This window comes from Pseudorca crassidens, chromosome 18, assembly GCF_039906515.1.
Source record: "Pseudorca crassidens isolate mPseCra1 chromosome 18, mPseCra1.hap1, whole genome shotgun sequence".
NCBI lineage: Eukaryota > Metazoa > Chordata > Mammalia > Artiodactyla > Delphinidae > Pseudorca > Pseudorca crassidens.
Genome location: NC_090313.1, coordinates 12,715,782 through 12,738,556, shown reverse-complemented (window position 1 = coordinate 12,738,556; position 22,775 = coordinate 12,715,782). Strand labels below are relative to the sequence as shown.

General features: G+C 50.8%; 1 protein-coding gene across 3 annotated transcripts in view; it reads right to left on the bottom strand.

The window, feature by feature from the left end:
• The window catches only part of STK24 (serine/threonine kinase 24), a 108,611-nt gene that overhangs the window by 57,944 nt on the left and 27,892 nt on the right, over nt 1–22,775 (bottom strand). For all 3 annotated transcript variants that reach the window (XM_067713494.1, XM_067713496.1, XM_067713495.1), the window contains one exon: nt 1,058–1,288. In XM_067713494.1, the coding sequence (XP_067569595.1) occupies nt 1,058–1,288 (231 nt within the window). The remainder of the gene's footprint in view (nt 1–1,057; nt 1,289–22,775) is intronic.

Genomic DNA, 22,775 nt, shown 5'->3' with positions numbered 1-22,775 from the left:
AAAAACATAGAATTACCGTCCAATTTTTATTTCCTTTAAATATTCATTTTAGTGAATCAACAGTTCTCGAATATTCCACCCTCCCACTTACACCTTATTATTACATTTCCACGAAATCAAAGCCTGCACCAGCCCTCTGACACCAGAACACGTGGAGGGCTACGACATGGAGAACTGAGAGGATGGACCCAGGGCAGGAAGAGGCCTAGTCCCACATTATCCAGGCGTATTGCTGCCTCCCTTAGGAAAAAGTTCTTTCTACCTGTGAAGCTTCCATTTCCACAGAGAATTGTTTCAGAAATTTCTTCACCAATTCTTAAGATTTCCAAAACCCCATTTGAAAGACACGACATTTCTAAGGGCAGTGGAACGGGCATATGTCAAGGAACTTGAAACACAAGGGACAGTCTTAAACTCTTCTAGTGGTAGAGCACAACGAGTACAACGCGCTTCCACGCAGGGCTGGGAAACCGTCTTTAATACGATTCTTTCCCACTTGAACTGCGTGAAGATCGAGGACAATCTGCGGTGTTGTATTATAGCTACTACTTTGTTTAAGTAATTATTTACTAACCGAGAATTCTTCAAAGTCAAATGTAGGTAAACCAGCTCACTAATCAACATTCTCAATTCTTAGCAGTTTAAAAAAAAAACAGCACTAAATTAAAACACATTTGATAACTGAAAATATCAAAAGACTAATATTCTTAGGTTGGCCTGAGTTTTTATCACAAACCACGCTAAAATTAGGCGATGAGTAGTTGTCATTATAATAGCTTAAGAAATGCACTTCTGATGACAAAGTCTCACTCAGAAATACTTTCTTGTTTGAAAGGGAGTTTCAACATCGAGCACTTTTCACCAAAAATACATTCTACCAGTGACATTTAAGATGACAGAACCATTAGAGACAGGTTCCTTTGACTGCGAAGGTCAGAACACTTCTCCTTCCTCTGAAAACCTGCTGTGCTATTTATCAAAGTCCTTCCCGTCCGAGGCTCGCGTCTCAGTCAGGTGCTGCATGGTGGAAAACCGCGTCTGCATCTTTAAGCCTTACCTTCAGATAGGATCCATAATATTTGGTTACGTAGGGACTGTCACACTGACTCAGCACTGTGATCTCCTGCTGAATGTCCTCTATCTCATCTTCAGCCTCTTCCAGATCAATGATTTTTATGGCGACCACTTTCTGAGTCCGATTGTCAATGCCCTTGAACACCTCGCCAAAAGAGCCCTTCCCGATTTTCTCCAGTTTGGTGAAAAGCTCTTCTGGATCTGCTTTCAGGTTCTGTAGGAGAGAAGGAAAAGAAGGGAAACTTCAGTGACTCACAGGGCTGTGACTGCTTCGTCCTTGTGTTGATAACATACATACCACGGTCTTTCAAGGACCGATACGTTTTCCTCACTTAAGGATCAGGCTGCGGTGACCACAGCATTCGGGACACAAAGATTTCTAAATCTCACCTGCGTGTGCACATTAGACTACGAAACACGGCAAGTGTGCAAACAAAAACAATGACCCAGCTAGATTATAAAAACTGGGGAAGGCTCCAGCTTTTGTATAATTAAAGTAAATAAATACCAGAACGCTTAGACATGCGGACTTATTGAAAAAAATCACTCTTGTCTAAGCAAAAATTCTACTTTTCTCCCCATGCTCCCCCCTCAACTCTCTTAATTCAGGTAGGTATATACTAAAACATAGGTTAACTAGTATCCTCATATAACGGGGGGGGGGAATGTACGCCCTCACTTGTTTCAGAAGAGGCCATGTCCAACAAATACACTCTCACGCATCTTCGCTTACAGCTACTGCCTTGGCCTAAGTATTTTAACCAGACCCAGGAAACAATAAGGAACGTGTTTTCTTTTGTCAGGTGAACATCATACCCTTGAAAATGGCTTCTAAAAGCTCTTAACCACCAACGTGATTAGCTGAAAAACACACACAGCCTACACTTCCTAGGCTTCAGCTGTAAGGACTCCAACACCCAGCCCAACAGCTCCCTGACCAGAGAGAAGTGTGAGCTGCTGGGTTCTCGATGGGCAGCACCTGTCAGCCCCAGGCGGGCGAGAGGGGTGACGCTGACACTTCGCAAGGAGAGCTAGGCACGCTGCACATCTCACTACGCTGAGCCGCTCAGGCTGCAGCCCCACGGGGCAACAGAAGGCCCGGGAGCCGCCCACCCTTCCCTGTGAAACAGCAGGGAGGAAGAGGAGGGTTGAAGGAGGAAGGACACCAGACACGGAAGAGGGACCCACAGAACATAAGGGGTCACAGACACAGAACTACGGCAATCTGGGCGGCACTGGGTTAACCGAGCCTTGTGGGCGAACCAGGCGCCCCACTAACCTGCCGTCCCAGGTGAACCCGCAGAGTGGCCAGCGGTGCTTCCGAGGAGAACTGACACCCACCAGCCCCCTTCCCACGTGAACAACGGACCCCAGTGACACAGGCGCGAACGGACACCACAGAGGTCCGCATGAGACGGCACAGTGAACAACGTGAAAGCTCACAGGTCTCACCCATAAACGTGAGAAAAGTGAGAAATGGGGTGACCAGGAAAGGGGGACGCGAGAGGCCGCGTCCATTTCCAGCAGCTACAGCCTCTCCCGTTCTCATGCCCTTTCCCTTCTGTCCTCCCCTCCGGGGTGAGGAAGGCTGGCCCTCCTTCTCAAGGCCAATCCCAGAAGCTTCAAACCCACCTGCGCGCCCCCAGGACGCGGCTTCATCCCCGACCCCCTTCTCCACGCGCCCCTCCCGCCTGTCTCTGCCCTGGGCAACACGCTGGGGTGTCTCCCGTTGAAAAACCACCACCACCTGCTGCAGGTCGCCCTCCCCGCTCACTCCTCCCCAGCGTCTCCCCCCACAAGGTCCCCACCGTCACAGTCTGGCCCCCGCCCTGGCAGCGGATCCTCCACGAGGTCGGCCCCCCGTAGCCTGCCAGTCCCCCGGCATCTACGACGCTACTCCCCACTCGTCCTCTTCCAGTCTCCCTGCCAGAAGAGTCTTCAGGCGCAGACCCGCCCGGGCTGGCCGTCATCAAGGGCAGCCACCCCGAGGCTCCAGACTTGGCCTCCTGTCTTTCTCTCCTTCTCCCCGGGGTTTGGGACCCTGTTCCCCAAACCTGGCTACTGAAGAATCACCCGGGACACTCAGAGGCCCCCAAACACTCGCCCGGTCATAAAGGGTGGGGGGAGGAGGGGGTCGTGTAATCCATATTTTCAAAAGACCCCCACTGAACAGGAACCTTTGAAAACAAACTTCTAAATTACAGGGTATGTGGTAACTTCCAAACTGCTGGTGCAGTCCTTCGAGCTTTAACGCCCAGGATCCACTGCTTGCTGATACCTCCTCGGCCTGGACGCGGCAAGCTCCGCCTGTACGCACCGAACGTGTCATCTCTGCCTCGGAACTGGCCATCCTCCACGCACACGGCCTCCCTCACCACGCCGCACGCCACGCTGAGGGCATTCGGGAACCACATTTTACTCTCCTTTCCACCTGCGTGCCTGGGCACACCACTGACGGTCCCCAGGTGTCCCCTGAGCAGTAAGAAAACCACAGCCTCACACCGACCCAAAGAACACGCTGACTCAGGGAGACAGAGCGCCTGGGTGGGGGAACTGGTTGGAAGGGTTAAGGAAGAGGCAGTCAGAGCCACCTGAACTCCCATTAGCAGTGACTCTCAACTATCAGGCGCATGAGAATCACCTGGCGGGCTTATCAGACCCCCCCCCCCCGCCCCCGCCCCAGGCCTGCGGCAGTGCATCTGCGGGGGAGCCAAGTATCAGCGCCCAGGTGATGCAGGTGCTGCTAGTGTGGGGATCACGCTTTGAGAAGCACTGCTTAGCAGACCCGGGGTTGGGGGGAGAAGCGAGACAGCCCTGACTAGATGATGTGCCGCTGAAATGAGGCTTGTTTTAGGTCAGCGGACCTGACCCCCCTGCACTGACTGCCCCACCCCCATACTGAGAAAAACAGTGGTGTTCCTTTTTGGGAGTTAATTAAAACAAAGCCAACAAGAATGTGTCCAAACCCCTACCATGCCAGAGATGAGAGTGTGGGAGATTGTTACAAAAATAATGGCCAATGAATCCCGGCTGTATCCACACCCCTTCAGCACTCCTCCAACAAGAGAGGAATAGTCTTATGTCCCCATCCCTTGAATGTGGGCTGGTCTTGTCACATGCTTTAACCCACAGAAGGTGGTGACTTCTGAGCATGGGCCTCAAAGGGCTGGGGAGGCTGGGAGTGAGCGTGCGGTGGGAGGTCCATCGCAGCCACTGCATGGATCCCCGCTGAGGCCCAGGACGTGCATGCGGCCAGCCTAGGCCACCCAGCCTGAACCCCGGCACAGGAGAGCATCCTCAAGGGAGCGCCCGGCCAAAATCCCCGTCAATCCACAGAATCTGTCTTAAACCCTCAAGTCCTGGTTGGTGTGTTACTGTACCCCAGCAGAGAACTGGTACAAAAAAGGATGCCAGAAGCAGGGTGCTGCCCCGGCACAGGCCCTGACAGCACAGCCGGACAGCAGAACTGCTGCGGACCATTTACTAACTGCCTCTCTGCCCCCTCTCTGAACACGATCATCTACCTCGTCTCTCCATGGGGTGTGGAGTGTGTCTTTTCAATTCACGGCTCTCTGAATCAACTGAAGCCACCCCCAAGGAGCTGCAATGCGCCCCGTCCACATCCAGCCCTGACCTGGGGCAGGCGGGCGCAGACTTGAAGGCCACTGCTGTACCCGGAGGGAAGGGCGAGACGGTTGGAGTGAAGTGTAGCCCACAGCTTGGAGGGACAGAAATCCTTGGGAGCAGCAGGCCAGCCCGGACACTGTTACAACAATGGCTTTAATAAATAACCCATCCCCAAGCCCAGGCCCCTATTCAACTCTGCCTGCTGCTCCCCTTGACTCTGGGCTGGCCCTGGGGTAGACACTATGCTATTTACGAGGTTAAGCCTGAGGCCCTGCAGCTTTCACCTCCATCAACACCTAAGGAGGCCTGAGCTGGCTGCTGGAGAGGAACTGCGGAGAAGAACCCAGGCCCTAGCCCCCCAGCGGGCCAACTGCAGACACGGAGAGGGGCGCCCAGCGTCCTAGCTGACCTTAGGCCAGCAGCTCTCCTGCCGACCATGGGCAGTGAGTGAGTCCAAGCGAGACCTGAGGGAAAACTCCAGGTCAACCCAAGGGTTCGTGAGAAATACTAAATCATTATTGTTTTAGGCACAAAGTTCTGGGGGGATTTGTCACCCAACAGATAACAGAATTCAATAGAGATCGCCGATCACTGCCAGACAAAAGTGTCCATTCCTGAGGGCAGGGTACAGACAGATGTTCTACACTCGGGAGAAGAGTGTTTCGTTTCAATAAATTGCCCGATTTTCCTTTTGCCGGGTCTAAAACCGCTTAGAAAACAGCTGTTTTCACTATACTGCTTTGACCATCCTCCCCAAAGCCCTTTCCCCGGCATCCACACCTGTGAAGTTAGCGCAGTTTTTCTGTCTCACATCTGCTCAAGTGTAGCGTGGCATTCCATGCTCTTGGCCACTGTGTCACCAGCTATAAACCGGAATAAAACCCGGCCCTGGATCTGCCAAGACGGTGACGGCAGGCCCTAAGCAAGCAGGGTCCTCGCCCTTCGGCAATTCTCGCGTAAGTTCATCACCATGCACTGCAACCCCGTGCAGTGTGGTAAGGAAATCAATGCCAGAGATGACCTAGTCCGCAAAGGAACGTCAAGATTCGGCTGCCAGAATCGGTTCTCCGAGGAAAGTGGATCTCCTTGGTAGGAAAGGTACCATCCTGCCAACCATCTCGAGAATTCTCTTTTCAGAAAGGTTTAAGCTGAACCAAGCACTGGTCATCATCCAAGATTAGAAAGGCCTGCCGGCCCCTCACCCCACCCATCCCACGTGCCTGAAAGGCAACCGGCTCCTCCCGGGCAGGAGTCAGGACACGCAGAGGCTCGGCCTCCTCTGGGCAGGGTAAGGCCAGGACCCTCCCCCACCATTCCCTTCTCCTAGGGCAATGAGCTGGGGGACCAGAAGGGCGGGGCTGGATGCTACCTGCACATCCCACTACTCAGGTCTGGGACCAGTCACTAAAGAACATCACTTAGATGCCCAGCGCCACCTTCTCATTCCCGCACTGAGTCAGGAGATCACGCTCTAAGGCGGGGTGTGGGGGGGGGGGGGGGCGGTGTGAGTCTCATGAATACGCTCACTAACCTGTGTGACCCCACGAGCGACTCAACATCTAGGTCTGTGTTTCCTCCCCTGAGGGAAGGGCTGGAGAGAGAAAGAAATAACAGCAACAGAAGCATCTCTCCAGATTAACTGCCACTAAGAGTGGGAATCTGGCACCCACCAGCTGCAGGACATGTCCCGGGCACTGTCTATAAAAGAAGGCACTCAAATACTGATGTCTCTTCTCTGCTCACGTCTCTCCCATACCCTCAAAACCTTTCCCTCCTGTGTCAAGAAACAGCCCAACTTCCCATTTGGGGGAGCCTTGAGGTTCAGTGAAAGTTTTCAGGAAATGACACGCATGACACCTCGTTTTCCTACTTCCTGTGGCTTTGGCTTTTTCATCACCCTTTTCCTCATGACAGCTCCAGGCCATCTGTCTCTTTAAACTTTAGTCAGCTGAATTCTGAGCCTTTCTATACACTCACACCTCCTCTTGTTTATTTTTAATTTCAAGATTTAGAGAAGCCAGGGCATTTGTTACACTTAACCATCCTAAGGTCAGGATCCTTGAAACTGACCAAAATACGGAGAAGATGCATCCCCCTCAGTTCAGGGGGCCCAGGCACAGGTCTGCGCTGTGAAAATGCTCCCAAGCCCCTTCCCCATCAAGCCCAGGAAAGCCTTCACTGGCTCAGGATCGCGGGAAGAGCTGAACAGCCAAGGGAACGTGCCCAGGGAACCTGGAATCCCCAGTTCCACAGACCTTTCTCACTAACCGTGATATGGAAGTTTCGGGGCCACAGGCTACCCCAAAGCCTGGCATCTCCCAGAAACAGGAAATGAACAGGCATGAGCACAGCAGAAGCAGCTGTCACAGCGCCATGCAGCACAGGGAAAGGGGCCCCAAGCCTCCAGGATTCCTGTTCCTCTGAGAAGCGGAAATCCAAGGGTGTGAGGGCCGCTCCCTTCAACTCCCCCCGCTTCCCGAGAGATGGTCCAGAGCTGCCCAGCTGGAGCTCAGGCTTCTACAATAATTCAGCCCATTTCATAATCCTTTGAGAGAATTCATTAAAATACTTCCATGATGACTTAAGTATTTTATATTTTTAAACCTGAACGGCTATTACTGTGTTCTTTTGATCACTTCTGGCAAGGAAAAACGCACCTGGCATCACTAATCAACTTTCAAAGGTCCTCAGCTTCAGACGTACCGCTCGTACGGTTGCACAGACGACACCGCTCTGGGCTGAAGCCAAGTTCCAGGAAAAGAAAAAGGAACTGTCTAGGTCTGCCGTGTTCTAATACTTGCGCCTTATCACATCAGCATTCCCGAAGCAACAGACAAGAGGGCACCGGGGTTCAGCCGGGTCTGGACTAGGTGTGGCCCCTCCCCTCTTCTGAACTTGGCAAGCATCCCCAGTGAAGCACAGAACTCTCCTCCTGGAGCTGAACTCGGCCTCAGAGCCCTGCCCTCCCCACCTGCCCGGGCAGAGGCCGGCACACAGGTGGGCACTACGGGCCGGCAGCTTACCGCAGACTTGTCCTTCTGCATCGGCCCGACTCTCCCACCCAGCCTTTCCCCGTGGTCCCGCCGTTAACAGTGTTACTGTCTTCCATTCCCAAAGCTGGAAACGCCTGCACCGCAGTTGCTTTCTTGCCCCTACCTCCCAACTGTCTCTGCATGCGGCCCCCGGCCTCCCGCCTGACCCCGCCCCACCGGCCCTCCCTCACCCACCCGCCGCGGCCACGGCTACTCCTCCAGCTGCCCCGACCCCAGACGCCCCCGCACACTCTACGGGCAGAAAGCGGCTTCCTCGAAGCGCGTGGTTTCCCTGCACTGCCTAAAGCAGCCGGGACAACACGCCGTCTCGAGACTGAAGTCACACACGCTCGCCGCGAAGCTGAACCGCAAAGCCCCTACCCACCTCCGATTCCTGCTGCTCTCCCCGCTTACCCTCCCATCACCCAACTTCCTAACACTGTCTCCGAGCACCCAGGGTTGCGTACCGTAATGACTCCACACGCAGTGAATTCTCCAAGCGACAGAATTGGAGGCGTGGAGAACAGACGCGTGGTTGTAGGGCGGGGCGGGGGCGACGAGTGAGAGGCAACAAGGGAAGATTCCACGTGGCCGCAAACAGCTCTGCATCCCGACTGCGGTAATTCTACTCGAACTTCTTCTGCCCCAAAGAGACCGCTATTATTTCACTGTTACAGGTGAAAAGTTCCCATTTGCTGTTTCATACCCTCTCAACCCTAATGACTCCCTTGAGCAAAGGGAGCAGGGCTCCAGGGCTCCTCTTTGCCAGAGCGTGATTTTTATGCCACTGGTTGAAACGGTATTAACATTTTACAGATGATTTTCCCCCCTGAGATTATGATTACCACTTAAGAATGTATCTTATAATCTTGCCAACCTAACCCAACAAAGAAGTGAGCAGCATGGGTGCCTGCAGTCAACACCCAGGCCCCCTTAAAAAGCAAACACTGTAATCCAAACCGAACACCCAGGGGAGGCTTCCCTGGTGGCGCAGCGGTTAGGAATCCGCCTGCCAATGCAGGGGACACGGGCTCGAGCCCTGGTCCGGGAAGATCCCACACGCTGCGGAGCAACTAGGCCCGTGCGCCGCAACTATTGAGCCTGTGCTCTAGAGCCCGCGAGCCACAACTACTGAAGCCCGTGCGCCTAGAGCCCGTGCTCCGCAACAAGAGAAGCCACCGCAATGAGAAGGCCACGCACCGCAACGAAGAGTAGCCCCCGCTCGCCGCAACTAGAGAAAGCCTGCGCGCAGCAACAAAGACCCAACGCAGCAACAAATAAATATAAATTTTTTTAAAACTTTAAAAAAACAAAAACCCAGCCAAAGTTCAGAGCATTACGTGGAGGAAACGAGGAAAATTCAACCACAGCGTAAACAAATTATGAGACCCAGTGTGCACCAGATGCTCTGCTCTGATTCTGCAGAGTATCATTTGGGGCAGCAGCTATACAAGCCCTGGAGAGAAAAGACACTAGAAACCGCCCCCCCACCCCCAACAATAAGCTACCAAACAGAGAGATTCAATGCTGTCCTTCTGAACATTTAACTTATCTGACAAAAATTCGGGTATCTAGGCAACCATAAGCACCTGGAGTCCAAACAACACGTGTTCAGATCTCAGTTCTACCAAATTACCAGCGAGTCACTGAACCACCCAGCCTGCTTCCATACCTGTAAAACGGGGTAACACTACTTACTTCTTAGAACGTTGAAGGGATAAAATCAGAACATAAAGAAAGCTCCTCGTGTGGTATCTGCTAAACAGTAAGTCATTAGTAAATAGAAATTTTGTTGTTGCAGTTGTTTTTTTGCGTGTGTACTTAATATTGAGCTATTCTTTCTGAAAATACTTGGTCGAGGTTGAACAGAAGCCTCTCATCTGAACTAGAAGGAGAAGTAAAACCCAGATCATGGACTCACAAACCAGCACACCCTCCACGGCACTACCTTAAAATCAGCTAAAATAACGAGGCCTTTTCTCCCGCAGGAAGGGAACAAGGAGAATTCTAGGAGGCCTGAGTGAGCATCCTCAGAAAGAGCGAAGGAAACATCTGCAAAACTCCTAAGGTACAGAGGCCACCCCTGGTGCAGGTTAAAGAAACCACTGGCCAGGGAGGCCCAAGGGCCCTGCGGCCTGGGTGGGGTTCTAACACAAGGCTCCAGAGAGGGCACTGAGCCACAGGGATGCAATGACCCCCACCCCCCACCCCCAAGTATGAGGCTCTCAGGGCTAAGAAATGATGCTAGGAGCCATAAATAAACAGAAGATTGCACCTGTGAGAACCTTCCAAGCATTCCATAAACCTCCCTTTTTAACTTTCCTATAACGGTGACTACTAGATCCCTTAAAACAGAGAAGGAAAGAAGGCTCTACTCCATGGGCAGCCTCAGGAGAAGGGACTCAAGCTAGATGAGCACAAGGGATTTTAAATGGAAAAGGAAAAGCAGGCCCAAGCCCAGGGAGAATTACAGCAAAGAAGGCAGGATGTGAAAAGCACAGGCCTGGGGCACACAGCACACCCCACCAGCTAGTCAAGAGGACCACATGCTTCCTGTACAGAAACACATACTTTTAGTTTGTGAAAGAGGAATCCTGTTAACTGTTTCTGAGCAGAAACTTGAGCCTAAGAGATCACCTTGCAAAACAACCTGCAGAAGGTTCGAAGGCACAAGGCAGCTTCACGCTGACATCCATAAACGAGCTAGATTCGCAAAATCCTGGCCTCCCCCAGGTCACAACTTAGGTGCAGTTGGAAGCCGTGAAACTCTTTGGTCTTGGACATGGCCTGGGTGGAGTGAAGCCGTGAGAAAGATGAGCACCATTTCTGAATGCCCTCCTGAAGGAGGTGTCGTCTCCACCTTACGGTGGTTATGGGACTCGTCCAAGGACACAGCGTACCTGACAGACCCTGAAATGCAACTCAGGGCCATCTGATTCCAAAGGGCGAGCCATGTTGACGACTGCCTCCCAAGTTCTAACAGCAAAACACAATAGAAAGAGCACAAAATTAAGACGCACAAGACCTGGGATTTTCCCCTGCTGCAATGCTTTGCTGCATGACCTTGAGCAAGGTCTTAACTCCTCAGTAAAGGCAACAAGGGTGCCTGAAGTGTTTATCTACCGCACAGGTTTGTCAGAGGATCAAATCAGCCCAAGTAAGTGGGGAAAGCGAGGTGCACTGCAAACCCTTTCCCAGAGCGCAGATGGCGGCTGCGTTACCTTGCAGGGCGTGCGCTCTCAGAAAGCACATCCAAGGCCAAGCGAGGTCACCTTTAACACAGCGCTCGGCTCTGAAGACGTTTTTAGAAATCACTAAAACACTGGCCAAAACAGTTACTGAGAACGAACCACGTGTAACACAACGCAACACGTTCCTGACGAGATTAAAAGCTACTGTCATGTTAGAGTATGGCTTAACTTTACATTCCTATTTTTTTTAATACAAATTATTCTTCCCATAAATATCTTTAAGCTAATTAGACGCAAATAAAATGCCCTGAAAACCTGTCTCATCGGTTTAATCTAACCATTACATTTCAAGAGGCACTCTGTACTCAAACTAAAATTGGGCAATCTGTCTAATGAAGCCTATTAACCTGGAAAGGGTTTTCTCTGATTGTTAACAAGTTTAAAGCTCATTCTTTCTCGGGGTCTTTCCCACACCTCCCCCACCTGAAAATCAAGCTGCCCTTTTTATAAAATACATGCAGGAATATACACACACACACACAGACACACACACAGAGACACACAGACACAGAGACACACAGACACACACAGAGACACACACACACACACAGAGACACACACACACAGACACACACAGACACACACAGAGACACACACACAGACACACAGAGAGACACACACAGAGACACACACACACACAGACACACACACACACACAGGCCAATGCGAAGTTTATAAACAAACAGAAAAAGACCCCCAACAAACCAAATACCCTTTATGGGGATCTGCCCAGAAACCCTCTAACCAGCAATCTGCACCGTCTAAAACCCATTCAACTCCGGAAGCAGCACACAGAGAAACTTGGGGGCCCCCCGGGCGCCTCCCCGGCCTGCGAAGCCCCTTGCACACTACTGCCATCGGGGAACCGTCACGGTCATCCGTTAGCGGGCCCCCCAGATGGCCGGTGACCGCCCCCCCAGCAGCCAGCCACAGCCGGACACAAACAGATGACTTGATAAGCAGGCCTCGGATCAGGACCTTCTCTCTCGCCCCCAGCGCCGCCTCGGGACCCAGGGCTCCCCCTGAGGGGCAGGAGGCGAGCTGCTACGGGCCCCTCCCCAGTCTGCCCGCACCCCTCAAAGGCACCACGGACGTGGCAGCGTCTCGGCCGGGAGGAAGAAGGAACCACCCTAGGTGTCTGCCTCTCCTCAGCCTCCCGAGAAGGGAGCAAAAGCCACTGGGACGCAGGCGCGGGGGAGAGGCTGCAGCCCGCTGGGGGCCCCGCTGGGCGCAGGGGAGGCCCCAGGGCGGGAGGTCGGCGGTGCCCAGCGGGGCTGCACACCAGCCAGGACCACCTGTGCCCCAGCCCCACTCTGGACCAGCAAACCCCGAACTCGGGGGATAGGACCCCAGCCCGAGCATTATCTAAGCCCACCCCCGAAGATTCCAACGGGCGGCCAAGGCTGACAGCAGGGGTCTGGTCTGGGAGGCCACCTGGCATGTTCACCTGCTTTTCTTCACCTGGGAAAATCACGTCGGAGCAGGGGACGTGGTGTCCCCCCCGCCCCGAAGCTCACATTTCTAGTCTCTTCCTCTCCAACCCCTTCCTCTCCTACCTCGCTGGCCAAGGACACCCATTCTCCGCCTCTAGCCCCAAGTGTTTTACGTTAACTAGTCGGCTGATTTAAGGTCTCCAAAAGGAAAACCTTTATTCGCCACATAGAGCTCTTTAAATTACAGATGGCTCCGATCATCTCAGAACCCACAGGTTTTTCCCATCCTCAGATCGTCCTTCAGAAGAAGTCTCACTCCTAGCTAGTTGACCAGAGGTCGTTTTTAAGTGTGAGACCTAAATCCCAGGTTTACACAGAAACAGGCTTTCTTGCATATCACACCGAACCTCCTCTCACTGCGGTGGGAGCCCCTCCTGGCCTGTCTCCACGTCATCACTGCCTCTTCTAAGCAGCACTTTCAGTCTCTCACCCGCCTGCTCGCAGGTACGTGACAAATGCCCCACAATCCGGTTCAGCAAACTCATTTCCCCCATGGTATACACCTGTGTTTCAATCCACCTGAATAAATATTCTACAATGTGTGACAAAAACAGAAACCGTTAAATTTATGAATTTATGTCTACACCTACATACCCAAATAACTAGAAATTCTCCTACAACTCTTGTCCTTAGTATTCAGGGAATCCTAGTAGCAGCATCTTACTCATTTTTATGTGCATGTTTAAGGTAGAAACTGCTCTACCTAACAAGAAAATACAATTTTTAGAAAAGCATTAAAAATGAGAAAAAAGTGACTGCAACCACCCCGGTGAATCTCCTGTTTCTGGCCTCAGCATCTAATAAACACCCCCGGCCCCCATCTGCTCGTCGCCTTAGCAAACAGGTGGCCGGCGCTCTGTGGGGTCAGAGGTCAGAGAGGAGTCACCCCGGGGAAAGCACGTGCTCCGTCCGGGTGTGCGAGGTGAGGGTCCAGGCTGGAAGGCCGCCTGGGGAGGCTCTCCGCCCTCACTCACTCGGGGTCAAGCTCTCTCTCTGCACAGACTGAACAAAAGGCTCTGAGGCTCTGGCTACTATTCTGCCAACCGCCTGCCCAGCGCCAGATGCTCCCAGGCCCTGCGCCGGACATTCAGCACGGTCGCCTTGTTCACACCCGCGGGAACGCGAGGCCTGACTGCAGAGCGAGCCGGGGAACCAAGGGCCCGGGGCTGCAGCTCACCCAGGGTCACAGAGCTCGGGGCAAGCCCAGCACCCTGGAGTCCCCACGTGGGGAACTGTGGCCGCCGCCAGGCTCCCACAGCGGATGGTGGGTACACTTCTCTTCAGTGAAAGTCTCCCTGGCTGGAAGATGAAGGCCTGGGCTTCCTCTGAGGTGACGAGCAGGCCCAGATGTCAGGGCAAAGGGCAGAATCAGGCTAGTTTTGCTGGGCAAACACTTGATGAAAAATACGCGATGCCTTCCAAATAAATTATATATAGCTCATTGAGAAACGGACCCTGGTACCTCCTTGATTAAAACCAAAACGCAAGTAACAGGCCAGCCATGGAAAATATCCCGACCATACCCTACGCAAAGACGCACTGACAAACAGCAGCAGCTCCCGTTTCCAAGAGCCCCTCCACGCGAAGGCTCATGTGAGGTCCTTTGTGGACCTCATAGCTGACCCAGGAGAGAAGGACCACGGTCCTCATGACACAGCTGAGAAAGCTGAGGTGCAGAGGGCAGGTCACTTACACAAGGTCCCCCGCGGCCAGTGGCGGGGGGTTAAGCCCCACTCTGCCTGTGCATCGTGGGTCAGCCTCTAAATGGAAAGTGTGCGTAAGCTGCTGGCTTGGCAGGAGGAACCGAGGTGGCATGGCCTGCCTTGGGTTACAGCACTGGGATGCTACAAGCAGCTCGAGGAGAACAATCCGGTGCCACCTCCAATTCCCTGCAGGTCAACTCGCCTTCCTGTATGTATTTTATAAAAGCCTGCAGTAACCACAGTGAGTGTCAGGGAACAAATACATTTGGGCATCTGTATATTTCAATCAATAATCACATCTCCTTTACCTGAAAATCCTTCGGCTTTTAGAGGCATTGGGGAAAATGGCTGGAATAGAAAAGCTAGGGACAAGGCTGATTTGTCACAAACAGGAAGGCAGGCCTCCTGCTGCCCCTTGTGGGGTGCAGGGTCCACTAAGCGTCCGTTTACCCCCAGGAGGGGCGGCAAGAGGGCATGAGCTGTGTTCAGGGTTAGCCGGCCCACGTTCCACAGCAGTCCTGTGGCTCCGTGTCCACCAGGGAGACGACCGCGCCCAGGCAGCTGTGCAGTGCCGTCCCGGGAGGGCTGGGGCTGGGTAGCCAGCCTGCCCCTCTGAAGGCCCAGACAGCACACACCCTGGGCTCTGTGGGCCCAAGAGTCTCCGCTGCACATTCTTCTTCTCTCTCTTTTTTTTAAAATTTATTTTATTTATTTTATTTTTGGCTGAGTTGGGTCTTTGTTGCTGTGCGCGGGCTTTCTCCAGTTGCGGCCAGTGGGGGCTACTCTTCCTTGCGGTGCGCGGGCTTCTCATTGCGGTGGTTTCACTTGTTGCAGAGCACGGGCTCTAGGCCCACGGGCTTCAGTAGTCGTGGCGTGCGGGCTTCAGTAGTTGTGGCTCATGGGCTCTAGAGCACAGGCTCAGTAGTTGTGGCCCACAGGCTTCAGTAGTTGTGGCTTGCGGGCTCAGTAGTGTGGCGCACGGGCTTAGTTGCTCCGCGGTATGTGGGATCCTCCTGGACCAGGGCTCAAACCCGTGTCCCCTGCATTGGCCAGCATATTCTTAACCACTGCGCCACCAGGGAAGCCCTCTCTCTTCTTTTTTAACGACCACTTGAAAATGTAAAAACCCATTCTTAGTTCATAAGCCAACCGAAACAGGCGGCTGTAGTTTGCCCATCCCCACGCTAGACCATCGAGCCGGCCAACATGCAAAACCCTGTCCGCTGCCAACCACACCAGTAACCCGGATCCCACCGAGGGAACCCAGCGCTGGCACAGGAGCCGCAGTGACGTGATGGCTCCGAAATAACCTGCCATCACAACAGGTACTTGTTTTCTGTCACCCCGCATCAATGTCACGAATCCACAGGGAATCAGCAAATTCTCACCACTTCCAGAACCTCCGTCCAGAGCATCACAGTGGACTTCAGGTTTTAGCAAAGGGAAAAGTGTTACCACCTGGGCCATCACTCTGCTTTAGGGCCACTGCTAATCCCTTCCTCAGCAGTGGCTTCTCTGCACCTTAAATTGACCTTCAGCTCCAGGGGAGAGGTGTCAGCCTATCTTATCTGCCCAGTAGGTCTCATAATCTCCCGCCTCTGTGGACCTTTTTTCTCTTCTTCCCAGTGTCTGTCTGTCTGTCTGTCTGTCTCTCTCTCTCTCTCACACTCACACACACACACACTCACACACGCACACACACTACAGGAACACTCCTTTGCTGGAATCATCGCTCTGGAGTGAGTTTCCCACAGTGGCCCACCTGCCACCTAACCTCCCAGCCTCATTATCTCTTTCCTACACGGCCCCTGGCATCCCTTCTTTCTTGCTTGCTCCTTAATTAGACCCAAACAGAGGTGAAAGAATTTCATCATTACTGAGAAAACCACAGTAAAGATATCACTTTGTTCTGCCCTCTCAAAATCTGCCAGGATTTCTGGAAGATACCATAAGGAAAACTAAAGGAGGAGACACAGGAGTCCAGGGCTGCGGTTCAGGGGGACAATTGAAAGAAATGGGTTAATAACCAACACTTACATAGAGAGTTATTCCACCAAAACAAAACAGGGAGGACAAACGGTTTCTATTATTTCAGCCTGCTGTCCACTTGGTACACCATTTTCCATTTCCATCCTGTTCACTCCAGTCGTGTCTCCCTGAAGCACACACCTTCTCCATGGGTGAGTTAAGCTGGCTCTAACACTCAAATGCCTCCCAAAGAGTAAATACTGTACTGCAACCTTTTTGTTATTAGATTGCTTTTCTCCATTTTGCCATATCTACGTAACATATCCATGTTATACTGGAAGAAGCAGTAAAATCTATGAAGACCACAATATGTTGGCCCTTCCTATATTAAACTCGCTGGAGGGATGGAAAATGGTGCAGCCACTTCAGAAAGCAGTTTGGCGATGTCTCGGAGAGATAAGCATAAAACCACCATAGGACCCGACAATCCCACTCTCAAGAGAACTGAAAACACACGCCACTCAAAGACATACACACAAATGTGTGTCGCAGCATTGCTCCGAACAGCCAAACGCTGGAAACAACCTCAATGTCCATCAGCTGGCGAAAGGACAGAGCAATGTGGTGCGTCCTTACAATACAACATACCAACACAAGCTACATCATGAACCTGAGGCCAGTGACGAGTGACCACATGCTGTGTGACTCCACGGATATGAAATGCCCAGAAAAGGCAAATCGATGAAGACAAAACGCATGAGGGACAAAAATGTTCTACACTAATTTATGGAGATGATTTTACCAGTCGGTAAAGTTACTAAAAATCACTGAGTTGTACACCTGGAAGGAGGGCATTTTATGACACGTAAAATATACTACAACAAAGCTGTTTAATTAACAGAAAGACCACACGTGGTGTATCTTCGTTCCCCTGTCTCCCCAGTGGCTGCGGGATGTGCAGGAAAGGCACTGACGTCATCCAGCTCACCCTTCCTCGACACCCTAAGACTCCTGGCATGTCCTCGGTGTCCAGGGGACGCATGACTTTTGGAAAAACAAAACAAAGTTTCGTCCTCTTCCATAACTTCATGATTTACCAAAGCTCCACGTCCCGTCTGCTCTTCCACCCGATCTAGCGCCCAAACGGAACGGCCTGTAGAGGCCGCTAGCCAACGTGTCCATGAAGCTTCGAGATCAAACGTGACCCCGACACTTCAAGAGGGATCCTGACCAACTATCTGTGAAGTGCAATATTTGTTCAAAGTTTAAAAAGAACAAGTGTTTTCCTTATGTCTCCATAATAGCAAAAGAATAAAACACCTCTGGGGCTGTGAGTAGAGAAGAGCACAATCTAAGTATCAGATTTCAAACAAGTGAGGTTCGGGAAAATTATAATCTAATTTAAAATAAATTCTTAAGTGAAGGATTTGTTATTTCTGACTTAGAAGCAGCCAACTTAATAAACGCACCAGGGGAATTAAATGCTGTAAGGGAAGCTCCGACCCACCTGTGCTCTATACCATTTGTCTGTCTACCAAGTGGCACCCGACAGGAGGGCGTTTCAATAGAAATGCAGGATTTTATTTTCTAGTACTAGTACTGTACTAGTAATGAGTAAGCATGTACTGCCTGCTACATCGCACACTACCTGGAATTCACGTGGCGTGTCCCACTTAATCCCAGGTCTCAGCAATACCAGCATCTGCTGTTTAGACCTAGAAACACAACACACTTCCTCGTGTGTGTGAAGTGTCGTAGTTCAGGGTGTAGCCTTTTGAGGAGAAGGGGTTCAAAGCCTGGTCCTACCACATACTTGCTTTATGATTGTGGGCAATAACCTTTGTGCTGTGGTTTCGCAATCTTTGAAGAGGGGGAGGATTACAGACCATTTATAACTTCTTATTTCTGATCCCAGCTTGAAGACAAGGCCTTCACAGGACTGTATCATTTTCTGGACATGGTGTCCGGCTCTCGTGAGTTACTCCCTTCCGGCACCACAGTCCACCAGCCCCAGTGCTGACCACTCTGTAAATGGGGACTGAAATAAGCAACCTTTTGGAAGGTGTGCAAACCTAAGTAAATACAGCTGAGTAAGGGCTGGTCCAGCCAAGTCCCTCCTGTCTATTAAAGGGCAAAGAACTGACAAAAACAATTCACTCATCCTTTGCACAGTCAAAAAAAAAAAAAAAAAGAAAAAAGAAAAACCTGTCTACCTGAAGGTTGGTTCCACCTTTCTCCCAGTCCTGCATTTTACTGATGGTAACTAAAACTGAGCCAGCCTTGCAGATCTGGGTTCAGCTCAGCTGGTAACACGGTAATCTCTCACACCCATCTATCACTTCCTACTTCTCAGAAAACCATCATTTAGCTGGCCTCTTAGATCCAGGAAACAATATACAAGGCAGTCCACTGACTTCACATTAAGAGGTAGATGTTAAACGTCACATGCCTGAGATTAATAAATTATCAGGCTTCCTGGCTCCTCATTTCCACCGCACCTCTCTCTATCAAATCCTCCTTTCCCGGAGGGGAGACAGTGAAACTGAGGGGAAGCAACGCAGACCCCTGGGAAAGTTGGCAAGAGAGTTTACCTTCTAAGTCTTTGTCTTTTGCTGTATTTCCCCATCCACGTGTCCAAGCATTAACACTCACGCTATGGCTGCAACAACTCAGCTGAAGTTCAGACCCCATAATTTCCAAACTCAAAACTGTTAAAATACAGCCTGACAAGAACGGGTTTGTTGTGCAGATAACAGGACAGAGAACAAAATCTGAGACCCTCCAGCCAGAGTGTAGGGGAAAGCCACCCAACCGAAGCCACCCTGGGCCTGAAAATGCCAACCCAGGGAAAGGAGCGCGAGACGGCCTCGGCACCGCTCTGCAGCAGAGCCGGTGATGCCCTCCTCCAAAGCTTCCCCCTTCACCGAGATCCCTCCACAGAGGGACCCCGCAGAGCTGAGCATCCGCAAAAGGAGAACTAAACACTTGAAGGGCAGATCAGAGGAACAGCGCAACGAACTCGCTCCCAGGCTGAAGAGCGCCAGCAAGTGCGTGTGTATTTAACTGAAGCTCACGCAGCTATTCAAGTGCAGTAGCTCAGCTTGGATTCAGAGGTCAGAGTTTAGAAACCTCAACCCTCCAGAAGCAGGAAGCACAAAAAGGCCTCTAAGCACAAAAACAGCTGCCACGAATGTGGAGGCCTGAGTTAGCACGCGCTGCCCTTCACACAAGGGGGCCCTTGGCTCTCCCGCGGAACAGTCTGGTCCTCAATCAACACACTCTCAGAAAGGCCGAGGACCTGGGTTCCTAACCCACAGCAGGCTGGGCAAGGGCGGGTGGGGACCCCAGAAGGGGCTCTGACTGCTGTGGGAGGGGACGTGCAGAGGAAGGAGGTCGGCGATCGGAGCAGCAGACCCTGCCACACCAGGCGGCACCCCGGGACATCACTGAGTCACGCACGACCCAGGACCCCGCCCCTGCTGAGGGGGAAATGCCAGCCAGCCCCCAGCGGGCTAAGTCTGGAAATACCGAGCTGGAATCATCAAGACGTGTCCCCAGAAAGGATTTGGTCCAGATGCACAAAGACTTCAGACCCTGCCCCACAGTTTGTCCTTAGAGCTAGCTTCTTGTCAACAGTCCTTCAATTCTCCAAACAGGTCCAGAGAGGCAACCTCTGCAGGTCCCTGCCATAAGGAAGCCGTGGCAGGTGGAACCAGGCCAGGTCAGAACAGAACCGGGGGTGGGGGGGAGCATCAGAGGCTCCATGAGCACAGGGTTCCTGCTTTCTCAGCCCACCAATGGGAATGACTCATGACTCACGCAACCTCCTGCCAACGGGCAACTGTGATCAGCAAACACTGTGGAAGGAAGCTTTAAATAGGCAGGGACTTCCCTGGTGGCGCAGTGGTTAAGAATCTGCCTGCCAATGCAGGGGACATGGGTTCGAGCCCTGGTCCGGGAGAATCCCACATGCCGAAGAGCAACTAAGCTCGTGCGCCACAACTACTGAGCCCACGTGCCACAGCTACTGAAGCCTGCGTGCCTAGAGACCGTGCTCCACAACAAGAGAAGCCACCGCGATGAGGAGGCCACGCACCGCGACGAAGAGTAGCCCCCGCTCGCCGCAACTAGAGAAAGCCCGCGCGCAGCCAAAAATAAAATTTAAAAAAAAACAAACTAATAGAACTTTAAAGGCTCTCCATCAAGATGGTTTACCGCTGGACATCTAGTAAGGTCATCCACGCAGCTCTCCATCCCAGATGAACCTCCTGTTACACAAACGAAGCTGCATTTTACTCCTGGGTCCTCCTCGGTCCTACACTGAATGAGAACAGCATGCAGCAGACTGGCAAGCCTGGACGTCCTGGCTCCCATTCGAAGGAGTCAGCCCTGTCGAGGGAACCCAGGCTTCAAGATAAGTACAAGGACACTTCCAGTAAGAGGCGGCAAATGAAAGGCACATTTACGCTGCTCTCCTGTGATCCACACAGTTAATAAAATGTTAACAAAATGAAAATCAGAAAAAAAGTCCATCTACAATCAAACAAGTAGATCGCTGAGTCACCCAAAGGAAGAGCGAGCGGGGTAGAGGATGGTGGCAGGCAGGGGTGCAGGACAGAGGCACAGGGGTCCCTGCCCTGGTGCTGGGCAGCCTGCAGGACAGACGGAACTGCCCCTCCAGGACACCTGCTAAGCCAGAGGAAGCCCCACACAGGCATGCAGAGATGCCTCTCAAAGGAAAGGGACAGTGAAAAAATACAATACGCAAAAGGCAGAAGGAAAATGGTACGTCAGAGGAATTTCCAAGGGAGGGGGAAACACTTCAGACAAATATTTTTCTTGACTCGATAAAATTAAAACTGGGACTCTCATTTTTAAAAATCTCAAAAAAGGATCAACATGGTTGGAGACAAAGATAATAAAAATCATTACCAAAATAAATATCGCATTAAAAGCAGCAAAAAGTAGACAAGACACTGCTGAAAACAATGACGGAACAAAAAATCATGTAAAAATGGAAAAACTAAAAAGATAAACGGGAACACAGAAGATGCCAGATGTGGAAGCAAAGACGATTCCATATATACATATGTATTATACCTAAAAATGGATAAAAGGAAATAGCAAAAAATCTCACTTCTTCTGGTTTATCCTAAGGAAATAATTAGACGAGCGGAAAGATTCATATATTCATTGGAGATTACCATAATTTCTTTTCAAGCTGCAAATTACCTAAGCAGACATCAACTAATTACAGAAATTACCCTGCAGCCATACAATGAAATACCAAGCAGCCACTCAAAATAACGTTGATTTACTGACATGGAAAAGAATCTCAATGTTTAAGAAAGAAGAGCGCATTACAGAGCAGTACCTAGAGAATAATTCCATTTTTGTTGTGTTTGTGTGGGGCGGGGGAGGAGAAGCAAGTCATATACATTCACAGGAAAAAACTTGGGAAGGATGTACACTAAAATATTAACAGTGGTTATCTATTTTTTTTCATCTGTTTTTCTGCATTGTCCCAACTGTTTAAAATGAGCTTATTTTGCAAATTTACTAAGTAAGGCAGAACTATAGCATTTCCATTTTTAATGAACAGACACACATATATATACCAAAAGATCAACAAACGCCAGGCCTAGGTTCACGAAGGAGATTTTCAGTTTACAGTCCAGAATTCTTGGGTCAAACCATTCTGGCTACAGAAGAGCAGTTATCAGACCTCTCTGATCCATTACCCTAAACCAATTTATTACAATAAAAAAGCTAAAAGCAGCAAATGTCCTTCTATATTAGATTAAACATCCTGAATTATATTATACCAAACACTGTAATTACTGCATTACTTTTAAACAATTCTCTCCATAAGGAGAACCAATAAACAAAAGACTAAAAAAGATAAATCATCTGACAAATCTCAAGAAGACGTAACTCCTGCCATATCTGCATTTATTTTTAAACCCATGTGATTTTTTTTTCTGAAGCTAAACAGGAAACATGAAAGTTTAAAGAAATTGGGAGTTCATAGGAATTTCTCAAGAGATGGAGATGTAATTCAGCACTCCTCTTAAAATCTTTGCCATTCTAGGTTTCACTGAAGAATAAGAACAGAAATAAATTACGTTATATGAGATCGTTCCGTTTAAAAGACAGCACATTTAACTACATGTGGCTTCCCACTTGCAGGCAAAGAACAAGACAAAGACGTGACAAGACACATGATCACGAAGCCGAGGCTGAGGAGGATGCAGGGGTCCAGCTGATGAGCCGATTCACCTTCCACAACAGACCCTGATTAAGGCCCTTTTAGAGCCTGCACGTGGCACTGATCACCGTCTCCCTGAAGACACTGTTCTCCCGTCAGGTGTGTCCCCTACCAGTCCAGGCAGATCTCAAGTGGCCAGACTCATAAATGAAAAGACCCCCTCCCTTCACTGTCAAAGACCTTCCTTTCTTTCCATCATGTCACAAAACTCAAATAGCATTTGAGTAACTCATTTTAGAAGACTTTTTATTTGGGATTTTTTTTTTAATGATGAAATTATCAGACCTGTCAAAAAGCTTAGGTGATATGGACACTATAGCCATAAGGTGACCAATTCTGCCAAGAATACGGTGAACGGA